Source organism: Montipora foliosa, chromosome 1 (genome assembly GCF_036669935.1).
Source record: "Montipora foliosa isolate CH-2021 chromosome 1, ASM3666993v2, whole genome shotgun sequence".
In the NCBI taxonomy this organism is placed as follows: Eukaryota; Metazoa; Cnidaria; class Anthozoa; order Scleractinia; family Acroporidae; genus Montipora; species Montipora foliosa.
In genome coordinates this window covers 5,840,154-5,857,335 of record NC_090869.1, presented here as the reverse complement: position 1 = coordinate 5,857,335, position 17,182 = coordinate 5,840,154, and the positions used below count along the sequence as shown (strand labels likewise).

General features: G+C 37.1%; 1 protein-coding gene across 1 annotated transcript; it reads left to right on the top strand.

Moving 5' to 3' along the window:
* The first annotated feature begins 836 nt into the window (after positions 1-836).
* LOC138008302 (tyrosine aminotransferase-like) lies at positions 837-13,372 on the top strand. Its single transcript, XM_068855635.1, has 13 exons — positions 837-993; positions 2,019-2,159; positions 2,567-2,671; positions 3,698-3,765; positions 4,334-4,492; positions 5,337-5,475; positions 6,169-6,221; positions 8,613-8,695; positions 9,579-9,648; positions 10,606-10,734; positions 11,637-11,720; positions 11,895-11,993; positions 12,851-13,372. The coding sequence occupies exons 2-13, from the start codon at positions 2,021-2,023 to the stop codon at positions 12,983-12,985; spliced, it is 1,263 nt and encodes a 420-aa protein (XP_068711736.1). The 5' UTR covers positions 837-993; positions 2,019-2,020; the 3' UTR covers positions 12,986-13,372.
* The last annotated feature ends 3,810 nt before the right edge of the window (positions 13,373-17,182 follow it).

Genomic DNA, 17,182 nt, shown 5'->3' with positions numbered 1-17,182 from the left:
ACTTGTGGCTTTTATTGAGTTTTGAATCGATGATAGAGAGAGTTTTAACGATTTAAACCCGGACTGGACTACTGGATTTAAGCTTTTTTTTTAACGAGATTTCAAGTTGTTGTGGAACGTTTGGTACCAAGTTACTCCAAACTGAAATCACGATTATGGAACTTAACACTTTGGACTAGACTTTGGAACACGCATTTACGGGATTTTAGGTTTTTGAGCATTGAGAGAAATGGAGTAGAGATGTTGTCTTCTTCTCTTCGCCACGGCAGATTTACATCGTTTCCAAGGAACAAGTCTTTCTGTCTTCGCCACGGCAGATTTAAACAGTTTTCAAGGAACTAAACCAGGATTACCGAACTGGACTTCGAACAGAGGATGATAAGTTGTTGAACTGTGATTTGTATTAAATTTTTCGGATGATTAAGAGCTGACCTTGCAATTTGTGGATGAACAGAATTAAGGAAGCAAGTAAAACTGTGGGATTTGAATAAAGTATCTTTCAAATAAATAAATAAATAAATAAATAATCTCGTATTCTGATAACCCCTAATAGCACTTCGTTGATAAGAGTTTTTTACAACAAACAACTTCAAGTAAAATTACAGATTTATCTTTCTGGTAATCTCTCGCCATTTTCCAAAGTTTACCTGTAGTTGAAGTTTACTGTAACTGGCAATTTGCGTTAAATGCTTGTGCATCCCACGGATACGCCCTTATAGGCGTCTTGTTCTTTATTTTTCCTCGTGGGAAGCTTGGGTTGGAGCACGCTTTGCCGGTTATATATCGTGTTTTGATTGGCTGACAAACAAAGGAAGGGGCGGATAAAGGGGAGTGTATGGAGGCTTTGACTATTCATGAAGATTGTATACGTACGGATGTTGGAACGTTGTCGTTTCTGGTTATATTTTTGTTTTTCAAAAGCTTTTTGTGTGGTTATTTTGTAAGGCAACGAAAAAGACAAATATTGCTGCTTTTCAACACGGTAAACTAAAAGTAAGTATGGCAAGTGTCGTTCTTCCAGCGACTTTTAGTCGATGACCTAATCTCATGCGAAGCAAATAGTTACGCTTTTCATTGAAGCGAATACAAAAAGGTTTGTCGTACATCACCTCCTTTCTTTTGAGTATCATTTTTGTGTACATTTTCACGTCAGTGAAACATTTTAATAGATTTAGTGCTTTGTTTCAAAAAACGCCAGGCAGTCACTCGGCAATTACGATGGGGTTGTGTTGTTTATATGGAATGTTTTTTATCACTTCAGGCGCGGTGTTGAAAGAAAAGCTTGACGTGCCTCTTTGCACTTGACAATGTTGTCTGGTCGCTTGCATAACAAATAGAAATTCAACGTGTTAAACATATATGCCGTCGACTAACTACAAAATTTCCTATTGCTGATGGTAGAAATTTAATTTGGGCTCAAAAATGGAGCTGACATTAGTGAACACAAGTAACCGTTACGGTAGTTAACACGAGGAATTGGCGCCATTGAAGCTTTATACTTCAAGTCCCTTCTTATTCTCGATTGTTAGGTTCAAATTATCACCGTTATTTCATATATATATATAGGGAGACCTGGTAAAAGTGTTCTTTTCGTCCGACATTGCCTTGCCAAAATATTACGTAATGGCATTACTTTGAACGAGGGTGGATGTTTTCAAGGGTTTACTTCAGATGATGCATCGAAGGGTTGTTTGATAGTGGAAATATAAAAAAATCGATGTTTAAATTTTGTCTGTTAAAAACATGTAAAATAGTATCGCAATGAGCTTTTCATACACGAAATTGAACTTTTCATAATTTCAATGACAAACTCTATTATCTTGCATACTTAAAACCACAGAACAGGTTGTTGAATGCAAATAGAACATCACATAAAAAATTGTGTTCACTGTTATGTCAGTGGACAGTAAATATTAAATTTGTGTGTTCATCATTGGAAAATAAGAACCTAATAAGAACATTATTTTCTGACAAATGTAATCGTTGATTTCCTTCACAATTTCTCCTTATTAATAAAGACATGTCAACTGCAAAGAGAAGAAGATGGCACATCCCCGCCTCTGTCACCGCCAGAACAACCTTTAACCCCATTCGATCCATTGTGGATAGAATGAAGATCACTCCCAATCCAGAAAAACAGATGATTGCTCTCTCCATTGGTGAGTTTATTGGATTTATCAGCAAGACAGGGACGAGGCCCTTTCCAATAACCATCCATCACAACTGCTCTTTTGTTATAAAAAGAAACAGTTTTGGATATATGTGCGAGTCAATATTTAAATGTCCTGCAAATCTGGTGCCCTCTCCACTGGGCCTCATTGAATGCAGAACTCAATGTTTTTTAATTATAATTGCTGTTCCTATAAGCCTCCTTGTGTCCACCCTTCGCACTTTGAGGACTTTTCTCTTAGGATCTGTTATTAATAATAATAATTGAGTTCATGGAAACCACAAATTTGAAATTCCACGTTAAGTGGGGTTACAGTTGATATTTTGTTCTGACTTACTTAAAAAGATAATAAAGAATTTGTGACAATCAATATTTAACCAAAACATATTATTTTAGGGGATCCATCTGTTTTTGGAAATTTGGATCCTTGTGATGAGATAGTGGATGCTGTGGTGAATTGCATCAAGAAGACAAAACACAATGGATATGGCCCATCTACAGGTGTTGTATATGTATTTTATTCGTTTTCTTGAAAAAGGAATTCAGGCAGATAAATGATTATCCAGTACTGACTCACCTTTGTATTCAGGACAGTATATTGTGACATTGAAAGGGAGCAGTCACCCTTGCACTCATCTAAACAATAATAAACAATAATAAAGCAGTCGGTGTAAAACACAGACTGCAGACTACAGACCTGGGGTAAAATGCGGAATAAGAGTAAAGTGCGCCAGTCTATTATACATATGCAGACACCTGAAAATTTCAGGTGGTTTCAATGTTATTCGAACCCAAACGACCTCAGTACAAAGCCGATTCAATGCTTTACCAATGAAGCCACTAAGTTGGGAGCAGCTGATCAATTGATATATTGAGCCCATGTGTTCTCATGAAAGAATTAACCAAAATAATGTTCAATGAAATAAGTGTATTTGAAGTGGGGGTTATAAATGAAAAGTGATAGTTGCCTTAGCTTTATCTGGACAATTAATTTGTAGTGTGATATGTCCCTAAGGGTCTTAATAATAAAAGCTTTATAATCGGATTAAGCTACAAATTATTGTGGCCTCAGCTGTTCCTTCTGACAGTCTTTAAGACTGCATGGCAACTGACAAGTGCACATGCATGTAGGCAAAGTTTAGAAAGCGTTGTAATCTCCACTCCATTCCTGTTTTAAATTTGTAATTGGCTGATTGCAGGCAGGTCTCAGAAACACTGGTCACATTCCACTGGTCACTCATTGCAGGTCATCGTTTTACCTTTTTGAAAGTAACCCCAAATTAACCCTGGATCAATTTGGCTAACCCTAGGCCTAAAAACAAGGTTACCCAAATTGAGGGTTAGGGTTACTTTCCAAAGGTTAAAACAATGACCTGCAACAAGTGACCTGTGGAATGTGACCTCGTGTTTTAAACCTGCCGGCTGATTGCTGTGATATCAGAGGTTGCTTAAATTAGGAAGAATTGATTTGCAAGCAACTGTGTTTGCTAACTTTTGAACTTTGTTAAAAGTTTGTATTTTTTGCAGGCTATGTTGAAACACGTGAGGTTATTGCAGCTGAACATTCTTTCCCATTATCTCCATTGACTTACAAGGTACTACAACTGTATATTGACTAATAATAATTTAATAATAATTTGTTACTTATATAGTGCAAAATACATGTACATATGGATATGATCTGATGCGCTACAATATGAGTTTTGAAATCTTTGTGCTGGAGTAGTTTTCATTATACCTGGACATTATCAACAGCTCCATGAAAGATGATACAACCATTTTAAGAGATTATATATTATCAATACTCTTCATTTCATGTTATTTGACACTTAGAGAAAAGGATGTCAGTCAATCTCTAATACCTGACAAGATGTCAGACCTGTTTTGTAGAAGTTACATCCACACAATAATACTTATTGGTTCGATTAAGCAATTGTCATTTTACATGGGTCAGTTTTTTGCAGCACCCCTGTTATCATGGACATTAAAGAAGTTAGTTTTGATTTTAATTTATTTTATTATTAAAAATTAATTTTAATTAGCTATTTTGTCATTTTACATGGACCACCTTTCTGTTACTTATAACTATGCAAATTATCCTTGATGTTCATGTTGTGCACCTAAAGAGGGTCAACTTGTTATTGTTTATAATTTCGCTTTTAGGATGTTATTTTAGCATGTGGGTGTTCTGGAGCTTTGGAGCTTGCTCTTGATGTGCTACTGAATCCTGGTGACAACGTTCTTCTACCAAAACCAGGTTTCTCCATTTACCAAACCATCAGCATTTCAAGAGGACATGAAGTTAGACACTACAATCTTTTAGTACGTAAAATTTTAAATGAAATATCTCAGTAAAAAATCGTGACATGGAGATAAATGAGGCAATTAATGCTTTTTGATTTGTATTCGTGTGCAAATTAAAAAACTTACTTAGAAAACAGAATAATGTTAAGAGCTTGTGGCTTTCAGTGATGTTAATTTAACTTCCATCATTGAGTTGGAAATTAAGCAACCCAATAGATGTACGTTCGAAAATTACATGCATAACGTTGAAAGGCATTTAATTGACTTTCAAGATGAGCATGTTGATCAATGTAGCTTGGCCTTGTGTCTCGATCTTGCCTTTGGAACAAAACATTGTACATGGGGAGTAGGTTTAGTCTACTAGCTAACTGCCCCAAGGTGTTGGTTAAGTTTTATTGGTTCTTTAAATTGTTTTCACATTTTACTTTGGTTACTCCGGTTTCCCCTCTCAGCAAAACTTAACTTGGTTTGCTTGATCTGATGACGTCTCTTCTTTAGTTAGTTGAGTACTTGGGGTCTTGACAAACTGAGAGCCAGTACGTAAAGCCATGCAAGTCCCACTTGAGTTTCGCATGTAAGTCTAAGGATCCATTTCAAATAGCGCTGATAAGCAGTCAAACATTTAAGTCGCGGGAAGCACCCATTTTAATTTAAGATGGTTAGGTTTCAATAACTGTTTGGCTGACGCAAGTTGACAAACATATTGGCTCACACCTTGCACAATCTCAGTACTTGTAGCAAGCTGTATAAGTTTGAGGTTTTTATAGAGTGCAGGTGATATTAGAGGACTTGAGCCAGCTAACAGGAATTTATTTCTTAATTTTCACTATTACAAAAATCAGCACTTATTGATTATTCTCAGCCTGAAAGATCATGGGAGATTGATATTGACCATCTGGAATCTTTGATCGATGACCGTACCAGAGCCATTCTTGTAAATAATCCTTCCAACCCGTGTGGTTCAGTTTATTCCAAGCAGCATCTGGAGGCTATTTTGGAAGGTATGCATCATCATATTTTAAGATTTCAGCCAGTTCCACTTCAGTTTTACAGAGGCAACATAAAGTGATGGCAGTTCTGGGGAATGGTATTTTCAAAGCAAAAATTAAGTTTGAAGAAAGCTTGTTCAGAACCATTAACTCCAAAAATTCCTCAAGGGAATGGCAAAGAGACTGAATCGAATTTATTGATCAAGTAAAGGTTTTTTTTTCTTGTATTGGCACCTGCTGTTTGTAATATTAATAAAGGGGATAATATTATAGCTGTTGGGTGGATGTAGAGGCTGCTAACGCACTGAATCCTGAACTGCCTCTCATTTGACGAGTACAATCGTCTGGTGTTAGACTGCAGAGCAAAATCTATAATAAGTCTCATACCTATAATTAAGAAGGAGAATGGGTTAACCCATTCACCCCTAAACCGGCCATACTTAGTATTTTACTCTGTCTAACGCCAGAGTATTTTACTCGTCAATTTAATGGGGAACCCCCAGGAGTCAATGGGTTAATCACTCACTGAAAAAACTGTCCCATTAATGAGTGTGAAATTATCTTACAAGATCTTACAAGTGACTAATAAGATTTGGGTGATGAGGGAGCAGAAATTATTTTTAAGCAGTTATATTTGAAAACTAAAGATGCCCCAGAGTCTATTTTAAAATTAATGTGATATTATTTGTATTCTATCATCCACAGTGGCTGAAAAATATATGGTTCCCATCATTTCTGATGAGGTCTATGAACATGTTGTAAGTTGCAAGATTAAAACGAGACTGGCAAAGATGAGGGACAATTTTTTTATTTATTTATTTAATCAATTTGCCAACAAAGGCAGGTGACAACACAATAGAACATTCAAGTCCCCTACGTGTATCACCCAACCCAACTCAACCCACACAATGAACATAAAAACTACACAAATCCCTCCCCGCTGGTTTACAATTTCTAAATAAAATCAACAAGAGCATGGTATAACTAAGTTATTAATCCTACGACATTTACAGCAGACAAGTTTGAAAGTATGAGCATCATCAGCATCGAATACAACACATAATCTACTGACAATGTTTTTAACTTATTCTTAAAAACATTAACATTAGATTCAGATTTTAGATCAGAAGGTAAAGCGCATTGCATAAATTGAACCCAGGAGTCCTATCATTAAGTAAAGTACGATCGTCCGGGTGAGTGTAGTGCTGAGATTAGGACTGTTTGAGATGCCATTGAGATATCCTCAGAGAAGGACTGTTTGTCCTGAGAAGGACTGTTTGAGATGACATTGATATGACACTTGACTCTGAAGATGACTTCCGCTCAGGTTGTCGAAACGTCAGTCAATGTCATCTCAAACAGTCCTTCTCAGGACTACACTCACCCGGACAATCGTTACTTAATAAAACTTGATATTCTTACAAAAAAGGAATCTCTAAAAAGCATAAACTTTATTAAGGAAAATCCAAGAGGCACCGTGGCGCAAGCTCCCTGTACAAAAGGAAACATAATTATCAATGCAAATATTTATATACCCTTAAGTTTGCATTGAAAAAAGAACAATATGTCTAGATATTCAAGCCAATAATTAATAGGTAATAAGTTAAGGCTAGTAAGTCTGTCTTTGTAAGATAATTCATGGTTCTTGCATATAAAGTGTGAAGCACATCTTTGGACTTTCTCAACCTCCATCATCGGCATTGATGTTTGAGGGGACAAAGTGAGAAGGTACCAAGGAAAAGTACAGAAAGCTTAAGTGCATCTTTATTGATTATTCCGGCAGTTCCTCTTAATAAAACCAAGCATACGGTTTGCTTAATAGCAGTCACATATCTAACATGGTTAGACCATCGATGTTAGGCCCTTACGTATGGTAACCATCTGACACCCAGTTCTTTCACGGATGAGACTACTTTAGGTCTGGTACCGTCAAGGAGAATAAGAGTGCACTGGGCTGATACGCTTTCTTGAAACCCTAAGGTTCTCACATTTAGACGGCTGAAATTCATCTCATTAGCATAGGAGGTTATCTAAATCACCTTGAATAAGATCAAAGTCTCCGATTGATTCAATACATTTATAGCACTTTGAATCATCAGCAAACATTGCTAGGGCAGATCAGGTTGTAACATTTGGCATAATTATCATTGACATGTATGAAAAATAGGATCGGTCCAAGCAAGGACCCCTGAGGAACTCCGGATTTGACATCTTTCCAAGCTGAGCATAGTCCATTGATAACAACACGCCCAGAAGATGGCCATGTAGTTAACAATAGGATGAAGACAAGAATAGGATGTTCATTTTTCTCTGAATTAATTTATTCATGCCAAACAATTTTGGGCAACTTTCGTATTTTGTGATTTCTGAAGTTAAAATGTCACAAGGCATCACTACTGAGAAAATTTGGGAGAGGGTGGCCACCAAATGCTTGTATTTTGTATCCATTATTAATTATAATTATAATAATAATTATATTTTCTTAACACTGCTTCTAACTTGTGGAAGACCACAAAATGACTCTTGGAATTTGCTAACTATAATTGCATGTAATAAGAATAACCAAATAGTCATAATTTTGCAATAGTTTTTCATAATAGCCCTTTTAATAAATGGCTCCCAAAAAAACACTTTCAAATGAAACTCCACTCTTTCCAGTTCTTGATATTCTTAAGAAGCTGGATGACTATATAAATTGATATTTCCCAAATTACCTCTGCTCTAAAAACATACAAATACAACTTGAGTTCTTCATTCAAACATACCTCGTAATGGTACTTTTTGTCATTGAACTTGTAATTATGCTAATGATTTAAGCTAACACAATCTGTGCAAGTAATTACGTAAGTCTCCTTTTGTAAATTACTAAATAATAATTTTTATAATTACTTTCATTGTAATCTTTTAGTGTGACTGTTCTGCCCAGATTAGCAAATGCTATTTGCAGACCAGTCCTTTTGTGTTATGCATTGTCAATCATTCTTTAAATAAAGTTAATTGAGTTAAATGTATATATTGCCCTCCTTTTAGATAATATTAGAATGTATTTTATATCCAAAACCAACCCATGTTTACTCTTCCCCTTGCTGAAAGCACTCAATACCCAGCAGTTACAAATCATACCAAGACTCCTCTTTTTGATTCAAAAGGTATTTCCAGGATACAAGTTTTATCCTCTTGCTCAGTTATCAGAAAATGTTCCCATCCTAACTTGTGGAGGAATCTCCAAAGGGTACGTCATAAGATTCTCTCTGGTGGAAAAAAAACATTAGTAGTAATATATTATAGGAGTGAGGAGTGGAGCATAATTCAGGGGGTTATCCTCAAGCAAAAGTACACTGCAGGATAGTCCTAATCATAACTGGGACAAAGTTGTAATCACAATACAATACACTAAATATGAATCACACATTTACAGGGTGCAACAAAAAGGCTGTCCGATAGCCAGGGGCTAGTGGAATGACATTTTGGGCTAGTCCTTTCTTATTGCAGGTTGCCTGATGGGCATTAACATCAAATTGATCAAGCTCAGTGTGGCGTTACTGGTTGCTTTTTTCTGATGCCAAATTTCTGAGCAGACAAACGAGTTTGGCAGACAGTGCGACAGAGAAAAAGAAAGAATTAATTAGCTGGTATCAAAATGATCATAATACTCTTTGTTTGTCCCTCCAACATTTTGCATAAGCATTGTTTCCAGTTTCTCTTGGGAGCATTGTAAGTCCCAAGAGAAAATAAAAACAATAATGCTTATGCAAACATTTTGGAGGCACAAACAAAGGGTATTGTCAGTGGTATTTTTGATGCTGGGTAATACAAATCTTTTTTGGGGGTACAGTGTCGCTCCTCATCAGATACTTGGGCTAGTAAGATGAAATTACACCTTGCCTGAAGGGCAACCTGATGCTTGGAATTTCATATCTCAGGCGCCTGCATTTAATTATTAAAAATTTATATAAATACGAAAATTTAAATATAATAGTATTGGTAGTAATTATTATAAGTTGGGTATGCCATTCATTTGAAACAGAAGAGCCTTTGCTACAAAAGTATTTATTGATTAATTAAATGAGAAATTCCTCTAAAGTATTTTATAATTTGCTTAATCATATGCACAGGTATCTTGTACCAGGTTGGAGGCTTGGATGGGTTCTTATCTATGATAAATATGATGCATTTCAGAGCGAGGTAAATAGTTATTTATAATGAGCCAATAAAATTGCCACTGTGACAGTAACTATATGTACCGCAGTACTTTTTCATAATTATACCCATTACCTTTTCAGTGCAAAAAAAAAACAACAACAACAACATGATATACCTCTTACTGAGTTTGAGGTCTGTACTGTAAGTTGCGGACCAAGTTGTTAACTGTTGATTTATGGCCCACGGGTGAAGCGTGAGGGCCATAAATCAACGGGGGGAAAAAACGAGGATTCGTAAGTTACAGTACGGCCAGAGAAAACAAGGTTTAGAGTAAGATATGTATTATATCTCTGAGGTTACTCCAGCGTGCGAGAAAGAAAACTAGTGGCCGACAGCGGGCCGTACTGTAGAATACAGCCCACAAAATTGACCAATCACAGTGTGCATACTAATTAGTGAGAGATACATGTATAATAAATGTCCTTATTTTTTTAAAAGAGAACATTATATTGTCAAATAAAACCATTGATCATTAATATTATTCATTTGGTAATTTTATTACTGATGCACAGCGGATAAGTTGCTTTTGTGAAAAAAGACAACCACTTCATGAAATTGTGAAAATGGTGGCAACGAGTTTGAATGAGTTAAAATTGAACTGAATCAGGAAAAACTGATGAAAGAAATAGAATGAGCACCTTTACTTTAGTAACCCTTCCAAAGTTTCAGCGCACTAGGTGTTATATCAGCTGAGAAAATGTAAGTTGAAATTTAACAAAGAGCTAGGGTATATGCCATACCCCCAATCATACAAAGTAATGTCTGTAAAGTTTTTCAACTTATATTTTCTAAGCTGATATTACACCTAATATGCCAAAACTTTGCAGGGTTACTAAAGTAAAGGTGCTCTGTCTATTTCTGGTATTAGTTTTTAATTTTAACATATTCAAATTTTCGGCTACCATTTTGGAAAAGGGTCTATTCCTTATATTTGAACAGGTGAGACAAGGACTTGTGGCCATGTCACAACAAATTTTGGGTCCCAACACTCTCATTCAAGGAGCGGTGCCAGATATTTTGGCCAATACACCACAAAGCTACTTTGAGAATACAGTAAAGGTCATTCAGGTTAGTATATACTTGATAGAGACATTACAGTTACAACTGATCATGAGGTCATTGTTCCGTTAAGGGAGCTGCCATCTTGCCTGTCTCTTCAAAGGTTCTAAACAGGGTTCGTACACTTTTTCAGACCAAAAATACAAGGACTTTTCAAGGACTTTCAAGGGCCAAATTTTGAAATTTCAAGGACCTCTTTTTTATTTACGTTGAAGAATTTACCCATGGAAATAGTCTGACAGTACAATTCTTGCTCATTTTCCGTAACGAAGATGCGTGAAAATAATGCAAAGGCACTGGTAACCATTCTCGTCCCCACAGCTCGTTGCGTTTGTATGACATGACTTGAGTGGCTGATTATTTTTACTAAAGTTATGCGGGTCAGAAAAAATTCAAGGACTTTCAAGGACCAGGAATGAAGAGCAGAGATTTTCAAGGACTTTCTGCGCAAGGCCATGAAAACGTACTCTCAAAATTCAAGGGTTTTCAAGACGTGTACGAACCCTGTCTAAAACAAAAACCCCATTCACACCAGAGTTCAACAATTCTAGCTTGTACCAAATCTGTCTCCAAAATAAGTAGAACTGAAACATCCATGTTAACCACACAGGGTTTAGTTTGCAAACAGCCTGACAGGATTTATTTGAAATATAACCATTTGTCTAATAACAAGATGTGTTGGAGTTCATTTTCTGGACCATCAAAGACAAACGTACAGCTCTGCCTGGCAAAAGGGTTGAAATTCAATAGACCCTTCTCCAAAATGTGACGGCCTATATGAACTGAGGGGCTCAAGTCAAAGAAATTGTTATGGCTGAGTTCAAAGGGTAAATTGATCAAAATAGATTGAATAACAGTTTTCATTGATTGTTACAAGTGAGAAAGATTTGACTTGTGATTATCTCCACCAGAAAAATGCTGAAATCTGTCATGAGGCACTTTCAAGAATTCCAGAGCTAAAGCCTGTGATGCCATGTGGGGCAATGTACATGATGGTGAGTCAAACATGTTGTTTTTAAAAAAGATCAATCCCTGTTCATTTCTCCTGATATGATGCAAAGCATCTGCTCTTTGGAATCTTGCCCATTTTTGAAAAAAAAATTGTGCTGTCTCAATGCAGCCTCCATACTTGTGCTAACAAACCTATGTTATTGATTTTGTTCTCTCAGGTTGGTGTTGACATTTCAAGGTTGGATGGCATCATAGATGATTTAGACTTCACAGAGAAGTTAATAGCAGAGCAGTCAGTATTTTGTCTTCCAGGAAAGGTAAACTTAGTCTAACGTGACGTAAACCATTTTTTTATTGTTGTTCACCATCCTATTGCATCAACCACTGGTTAGCTGCTTGGTTTTATTATTCCACCGATCACAGGTTGGAATTAATTAAGAAACCAGTTACACTGTACCTAATGCAATAATAATAATTATTATGAAAATAAAAGAAATATTTCATAATATCATAACATAAATTTTAGCAACTACAGTGTATTCACCGAAGTGGAGGTGGCTAGTGGTGGATATATTTTACCAAGCCACAAAGCAGCAAGGTAAATGTCCACCTGACCACAAGCCACAGAGAGGTGAATAGTTCTAACTTTTAGTACCCGGTATATAATTACTAAAACAGTGAGATATAATAGCAAAATTTTTTTGGGTGCAAATTGCTTTTCGGGAGGTGAAAAGCAAAGGATCCAAAGTTTGAGTAGCCAATTAGCACGTGCGTTCAACGCTATCCACTGTTTTAGCACAACTACCGTAATTTAAGTTATTACAGTACAGGTAACTTTGCTAACACTTTTGGCTGAAATCTATAAAGTTCTAATTAAAACACAAACAGCTAGATTGCAATTTCAGGAGGAGTAAGGATAAAACATATTGCTAGGATTGGCTAGTTTCGATTTCTCGGCACACACAAATTATGAACAGAGTTAAGGTCCATGGGAAAAATTTACATTTTTCTTTGTTTTTGATAATTAAATTCTTTCACTGAACCTCAACACTGCCTTTTTTTGGTTTGTCCACAATGTAAACCTAGGGTTTCTCATTGACACAATTTTAAGTAACTCCATAAAATGTTGTTTAAATTGTATACTTAACTTAATACACATTTGTTATTTTTTCAGTGTTTTCAGTACCCCAACTATTTTCGAATAGTCCTCACTGTACCAGCAGAAATGACCCAGTTGGCATGTAAGAGAATAAATGAGTTTTGCAAAAGTCACCGCAAAAAAGACCCTCAAAATAATTCCAGTGCGTGAATGGCAATTATTATTAACATGATTAACAAGTCAGCGGCAAGGTCAAGAGCTTCATGGTTGTTATCAATATTACATGTTAGGTAAATTAATTAGTGAAAACAAAGGTACTATTGGAGCAATAATATTATGTTGGTGTTGGCTTGTGTCCTGGACATAATTATGGTCAGTGACACAAAGGTCATTAACAAGAACTTGATACTTTTATGTTGGTGTTTCTGTACCAGAAGTCACAAACAGCTGAAAGTTCATTGTAAAATGAAGATTAAGCAGTAAGAAATAAAGTTATGTTAGTTACTTATTTATCTGAAGGTTTGCTATCAATATTTAAAGTTTGAGAATATGTTTGAAATAAAATGCTGAGATGAAAAGAACATAGTCACAGTGATTCTATTCTTGTTTGATTATCAGGGGAAGCCAAATAATATCTGAAGTGAAGTGTACTACTGACTAGTCACCTTAAAAACTCTTCCTAGTTGAATCCCTGTAGTCTTTGGAGATACGTCAGTGTGAAATACATAAATTTAAAGTTCATCATTTACCCACAAACTTCTATGCTGCTGGGTGTTACTTGAGAATTACATGCTTTTATCAAATGTGTTGATAAAGGAAAGAAAGAAGGATTTGTGAGCAAAGAAGTGGCTCACAAAGTTGTCCTTTTGTTAAACACTTCATTGGGTTATCATTGCTATTAAACCAAACACAGTATGATGGTTACAACCCCATCCTGGTTGCCACTTTCCGTGTAAGTGTTCGGTCTTAAAGGAGCAGTGCCACAGCAAAAAAAAAAACATTCCGCCAATTTTAAAAATGGTAACTCAATGTAGATTGGTGATACAAGGCCAGGGTGACCTTAAGCAACTTGAGTGAATGCACATCTCGAATGAAGGAAATTAGGGGAAAATCAATTTGAAATGTTACATCCTCCATGGAGTGCCCTGTGCACCTGGACTACTAAGGCTGTACTTTCTGTGACAGGGAGAGGAACCTTAAACCTTTGCCAAATGGAGTGGCAGAAATGTAAGATTGGCCGCCAGAAATACATCTGTGTTCACAGGCTACTATGTCGCTGATCTATAGGCCATAAAAACTTGTAATATAATTATTGTCTTAGTTTCACTCACTGTAGGTTGCATTCTCATATTCTCACAATAAATATATTAAAAGTTAAAAAAGTTTTACAAACTCGGAGCTAAAAGTTAAAACTTATGAAATATTTCGTCCGTTTTCAACCGGACTTCATCAGTCAATGATGTGAATGTTAAAAAGATGAATTTTAAAAAGGTTTTTAACGCCTCTTGGGGGTTAGAATTGTGTCATAGATGGCTGCTAATTCGTAACCATTGTCTCTGTTTAACGCCGGTTTCGTAAGTTTGATTTGAATAGCTTCTTTTATCCTGCGTTTGAAGGTGTTAACTTCGGTTGATAGTACTTTTGTCTTATTTGGGTTCACCGAGTGGCCCTCCAGGCGACAATGCTCGTGAATAGCTGATGAACTTCTTGATTGGTGTTCTTTTACCCTGATTTCCAGAGAGCGGGCCGTTTCGCCAACGTACTCCTTCTTACACTTCTCACAATGGATCTGGTACACAGTACCGCATTTCTTGAGATTGACAGTTGTGTCCTTGACACGTACCAATTGTGATCTTAGAGAATTGACGGGTTTATGAATAAGTGTAACCTCATGTGACTTGAAAGCTCTTTGCAGGCGTTCCGAGATTCCTTTGATGTATGGCGTTGATGCATAGATTTTCTTCTCGTTTTGAGGCTCTTCGGTATCCTCTGTTGTAGATTTTGGATGTGGTATTGTTAGCATCCATTCTGGATAGTTATTCATTTTTAGAGCTTGCTTGACGTGCTGTGTTTCTCTAGTTCTGTCATCGTTTTCCGTAACCAAGGTCTGAGCTCTCAACATCAGGGTGTTAACCACAGCTCTTTTGTGTTGTAGATGATGGTTTGATTGGAAGTTTAGGTACTGGTCCGTGTGCGTAGGTTTGCGGTACACGGAGATCTTGGTAGAACCATCTTGGTTAATACTCACACAGGTATCAAGGAAAGGAATCCTGCCATCCTTTTCTTGTTCCGAAGTGAACTGGATATGTTGGTCAATGGAGTTTAGATGTTCTGAGAAGGAATCGACGGCGTTTTCGTGAATCTTGGCCATCGTGTCATCCACATATCGATACCACATAGTTGGAGGGGTGGGGGCGGTGTCCAGAGCTCTGCTCTCGAACTGTTCCATGTAGAGATTGGCCACTACAGGGGAAATTGGAGACCCCATGGCGGCTCCTTTCTTTTGTTTGTAGAATTCACCCTGGAATGTGAAGTATGTGCTCGAGAGGCAAATCTCTAGTAGAACAGATAATTGGGCGATGTCTAACGGGCATCTATCCGGTAAGCTCTGGTCACTTTCCAGTTTGGCTCTGACAACTGGAATGGCTTCATTGATCGGAATGCTGGTAAACAGTGAGGAAACATCGTATGAAACGAGTTTCTGTCCAGGGGGTACTTCAAGTTCTGCAATCTTGTTGACAAAGTCTTCACTGTTGACGATGTGATGACTGTTGAGGCCAACAAGAGGTTTCATAATCTTAGCAAGGAACTTGGCAGTATCATACATCACGCTACCAATGCTCGAAACTATTGGCCGTAGCGGTACGTCTTTCTTGTGAATCTTGGGTAGCCCGTAGAACTTTGGGACATTCTCTGCTGTGGGGTACAGTTGATTGTAAAGATAATTAGGGATTCTCTTTTCTTTGCGCCACTCCTTCAAGGTTTGAATGAGTTTGTTTTTGATGGCTCTGGTTGGGTCAGATGTCAGTTTTTCATACGTATTGGTATCGTCTAGAAGAGCCTTCACCTTGTTGTGATAATCTTGTTTGTTTAGGATTACCGTAGTGCGCCCTTTGTCCGCTGGTAAGATTACAATTGAATCGTCTTTCGTCAGAGCCTTAATGGCTTCCCTTTCAGCTCTGCTGATGTTTGATCTTGGGGGTTTGCTCTTGCTTACTTGCTTGCTCTAAAAATGAATAACTATCCAGAATGGATGCTAACAATACCACATCCAAAATCTACAACAGAGGATACCGAAGAGCCTCAAAACGAGAAGAAAATCTATGCATCAACGCCATACATCAAAGGAATCTCGGAACGCCTGCAAAGAGCTTTCAAGTCACATGAGGTTACACTTATTCATAAACCCGTCAATTCTCTAAGATCACAATTGGTACGTGTCAAGGACACAACTGTCAATCTCAAGAAATGCGGTACCGTGTACCAGATCCATTGTGAGAAGTGTAAGAAGGAGTACGTTGGCGAAACGGCCCGCTCTCTGGAAATCAGGGTAAAAGAACACCAATCAAGAAGTTCATCAGCTATTCACGAGCATTGTCGCCTGGAGGGCCACTCGGTGAACCCAAATAAGACAAAAGTACTATCAACCGAAGTTAACACCTTCAAACGCAGGATAAAAGAAGCTATTCAAATCAAACTTACGAAACCGGCGTTAAACAGAGACAATGGTTACGAATTAGCAGCCATCTATGACACAATTCTAACCCCCAAGAGGCGTTAAAAACCTTTTTAAAATTCATCTTTTTAACATTCACATCATTGACTGATGAAGTCCGGTTGAAAACGGACGAAATATTTCATAAGTTTTAACTTTTAGCTCCGAGTTTGTAAAACTTTTTTAACTTTTATTATGCTTCCGGAGCAGGAAACAAATGTTTTTAATTGTAATAAATATATTGTTTTCAAGTGGATGGTGAATGTAGACCCCTTCATCAATAAACACATACAAAAGTTTGATTGATCAAGGGATAAGTTCCACACAGGTCCAGATGCTCTACCACTGACAATAGGAGGTTCGTGGGAGGTAGGCAATTAAACTTTTTACCACAATTGCTCGTAATCTCACGATCTGATTGGTCAATTTGCCATTGTCGATGAGAGTGTAGCCAATGCTGTACGCGTCATGCTTGCGCCATTTGTCACGCAATGTAATAGCCAATCAGGAATACCCATTTTGGGAAATACACCAATCAAATTGCGAAAAAGTTATAGACAACGCTTGCTCTTTCTTTGAGTCATGATTTTGGTCACGCTCTGAAATAGAAACTTTCTTTGGCGTTGAATATTGTGGTAAAAAACAAATCAAAAGTGGTTCAGCGTTGTCTGTACTCTTAGCGACGACGATAT

Bases quoted from the DNA above. Each gene is read 5' to 3' on its own strand.
- LOC138008302 (XM_068855635.1), top strand. From the start codon at position 2,021: ATGTCAACTGCAAAGAGAAGAAGATGGCACATCCCCGCCTCTGTCACC. The intron at 2,160-2,566 runs GTGAGTTTATTG...ATATTATTTTAG, and splicing joins GATGATTGCTCTCTCCATTG to GGGATCCATCTGTTTTTGGA. The intron at 11,721-11,894 runs GTGAGTCAAACA...TTGTTCTCTCAG, and splicing joins GTGGGGCAATGTACATGATG to GTTGGTGTTGACATTTCAAG.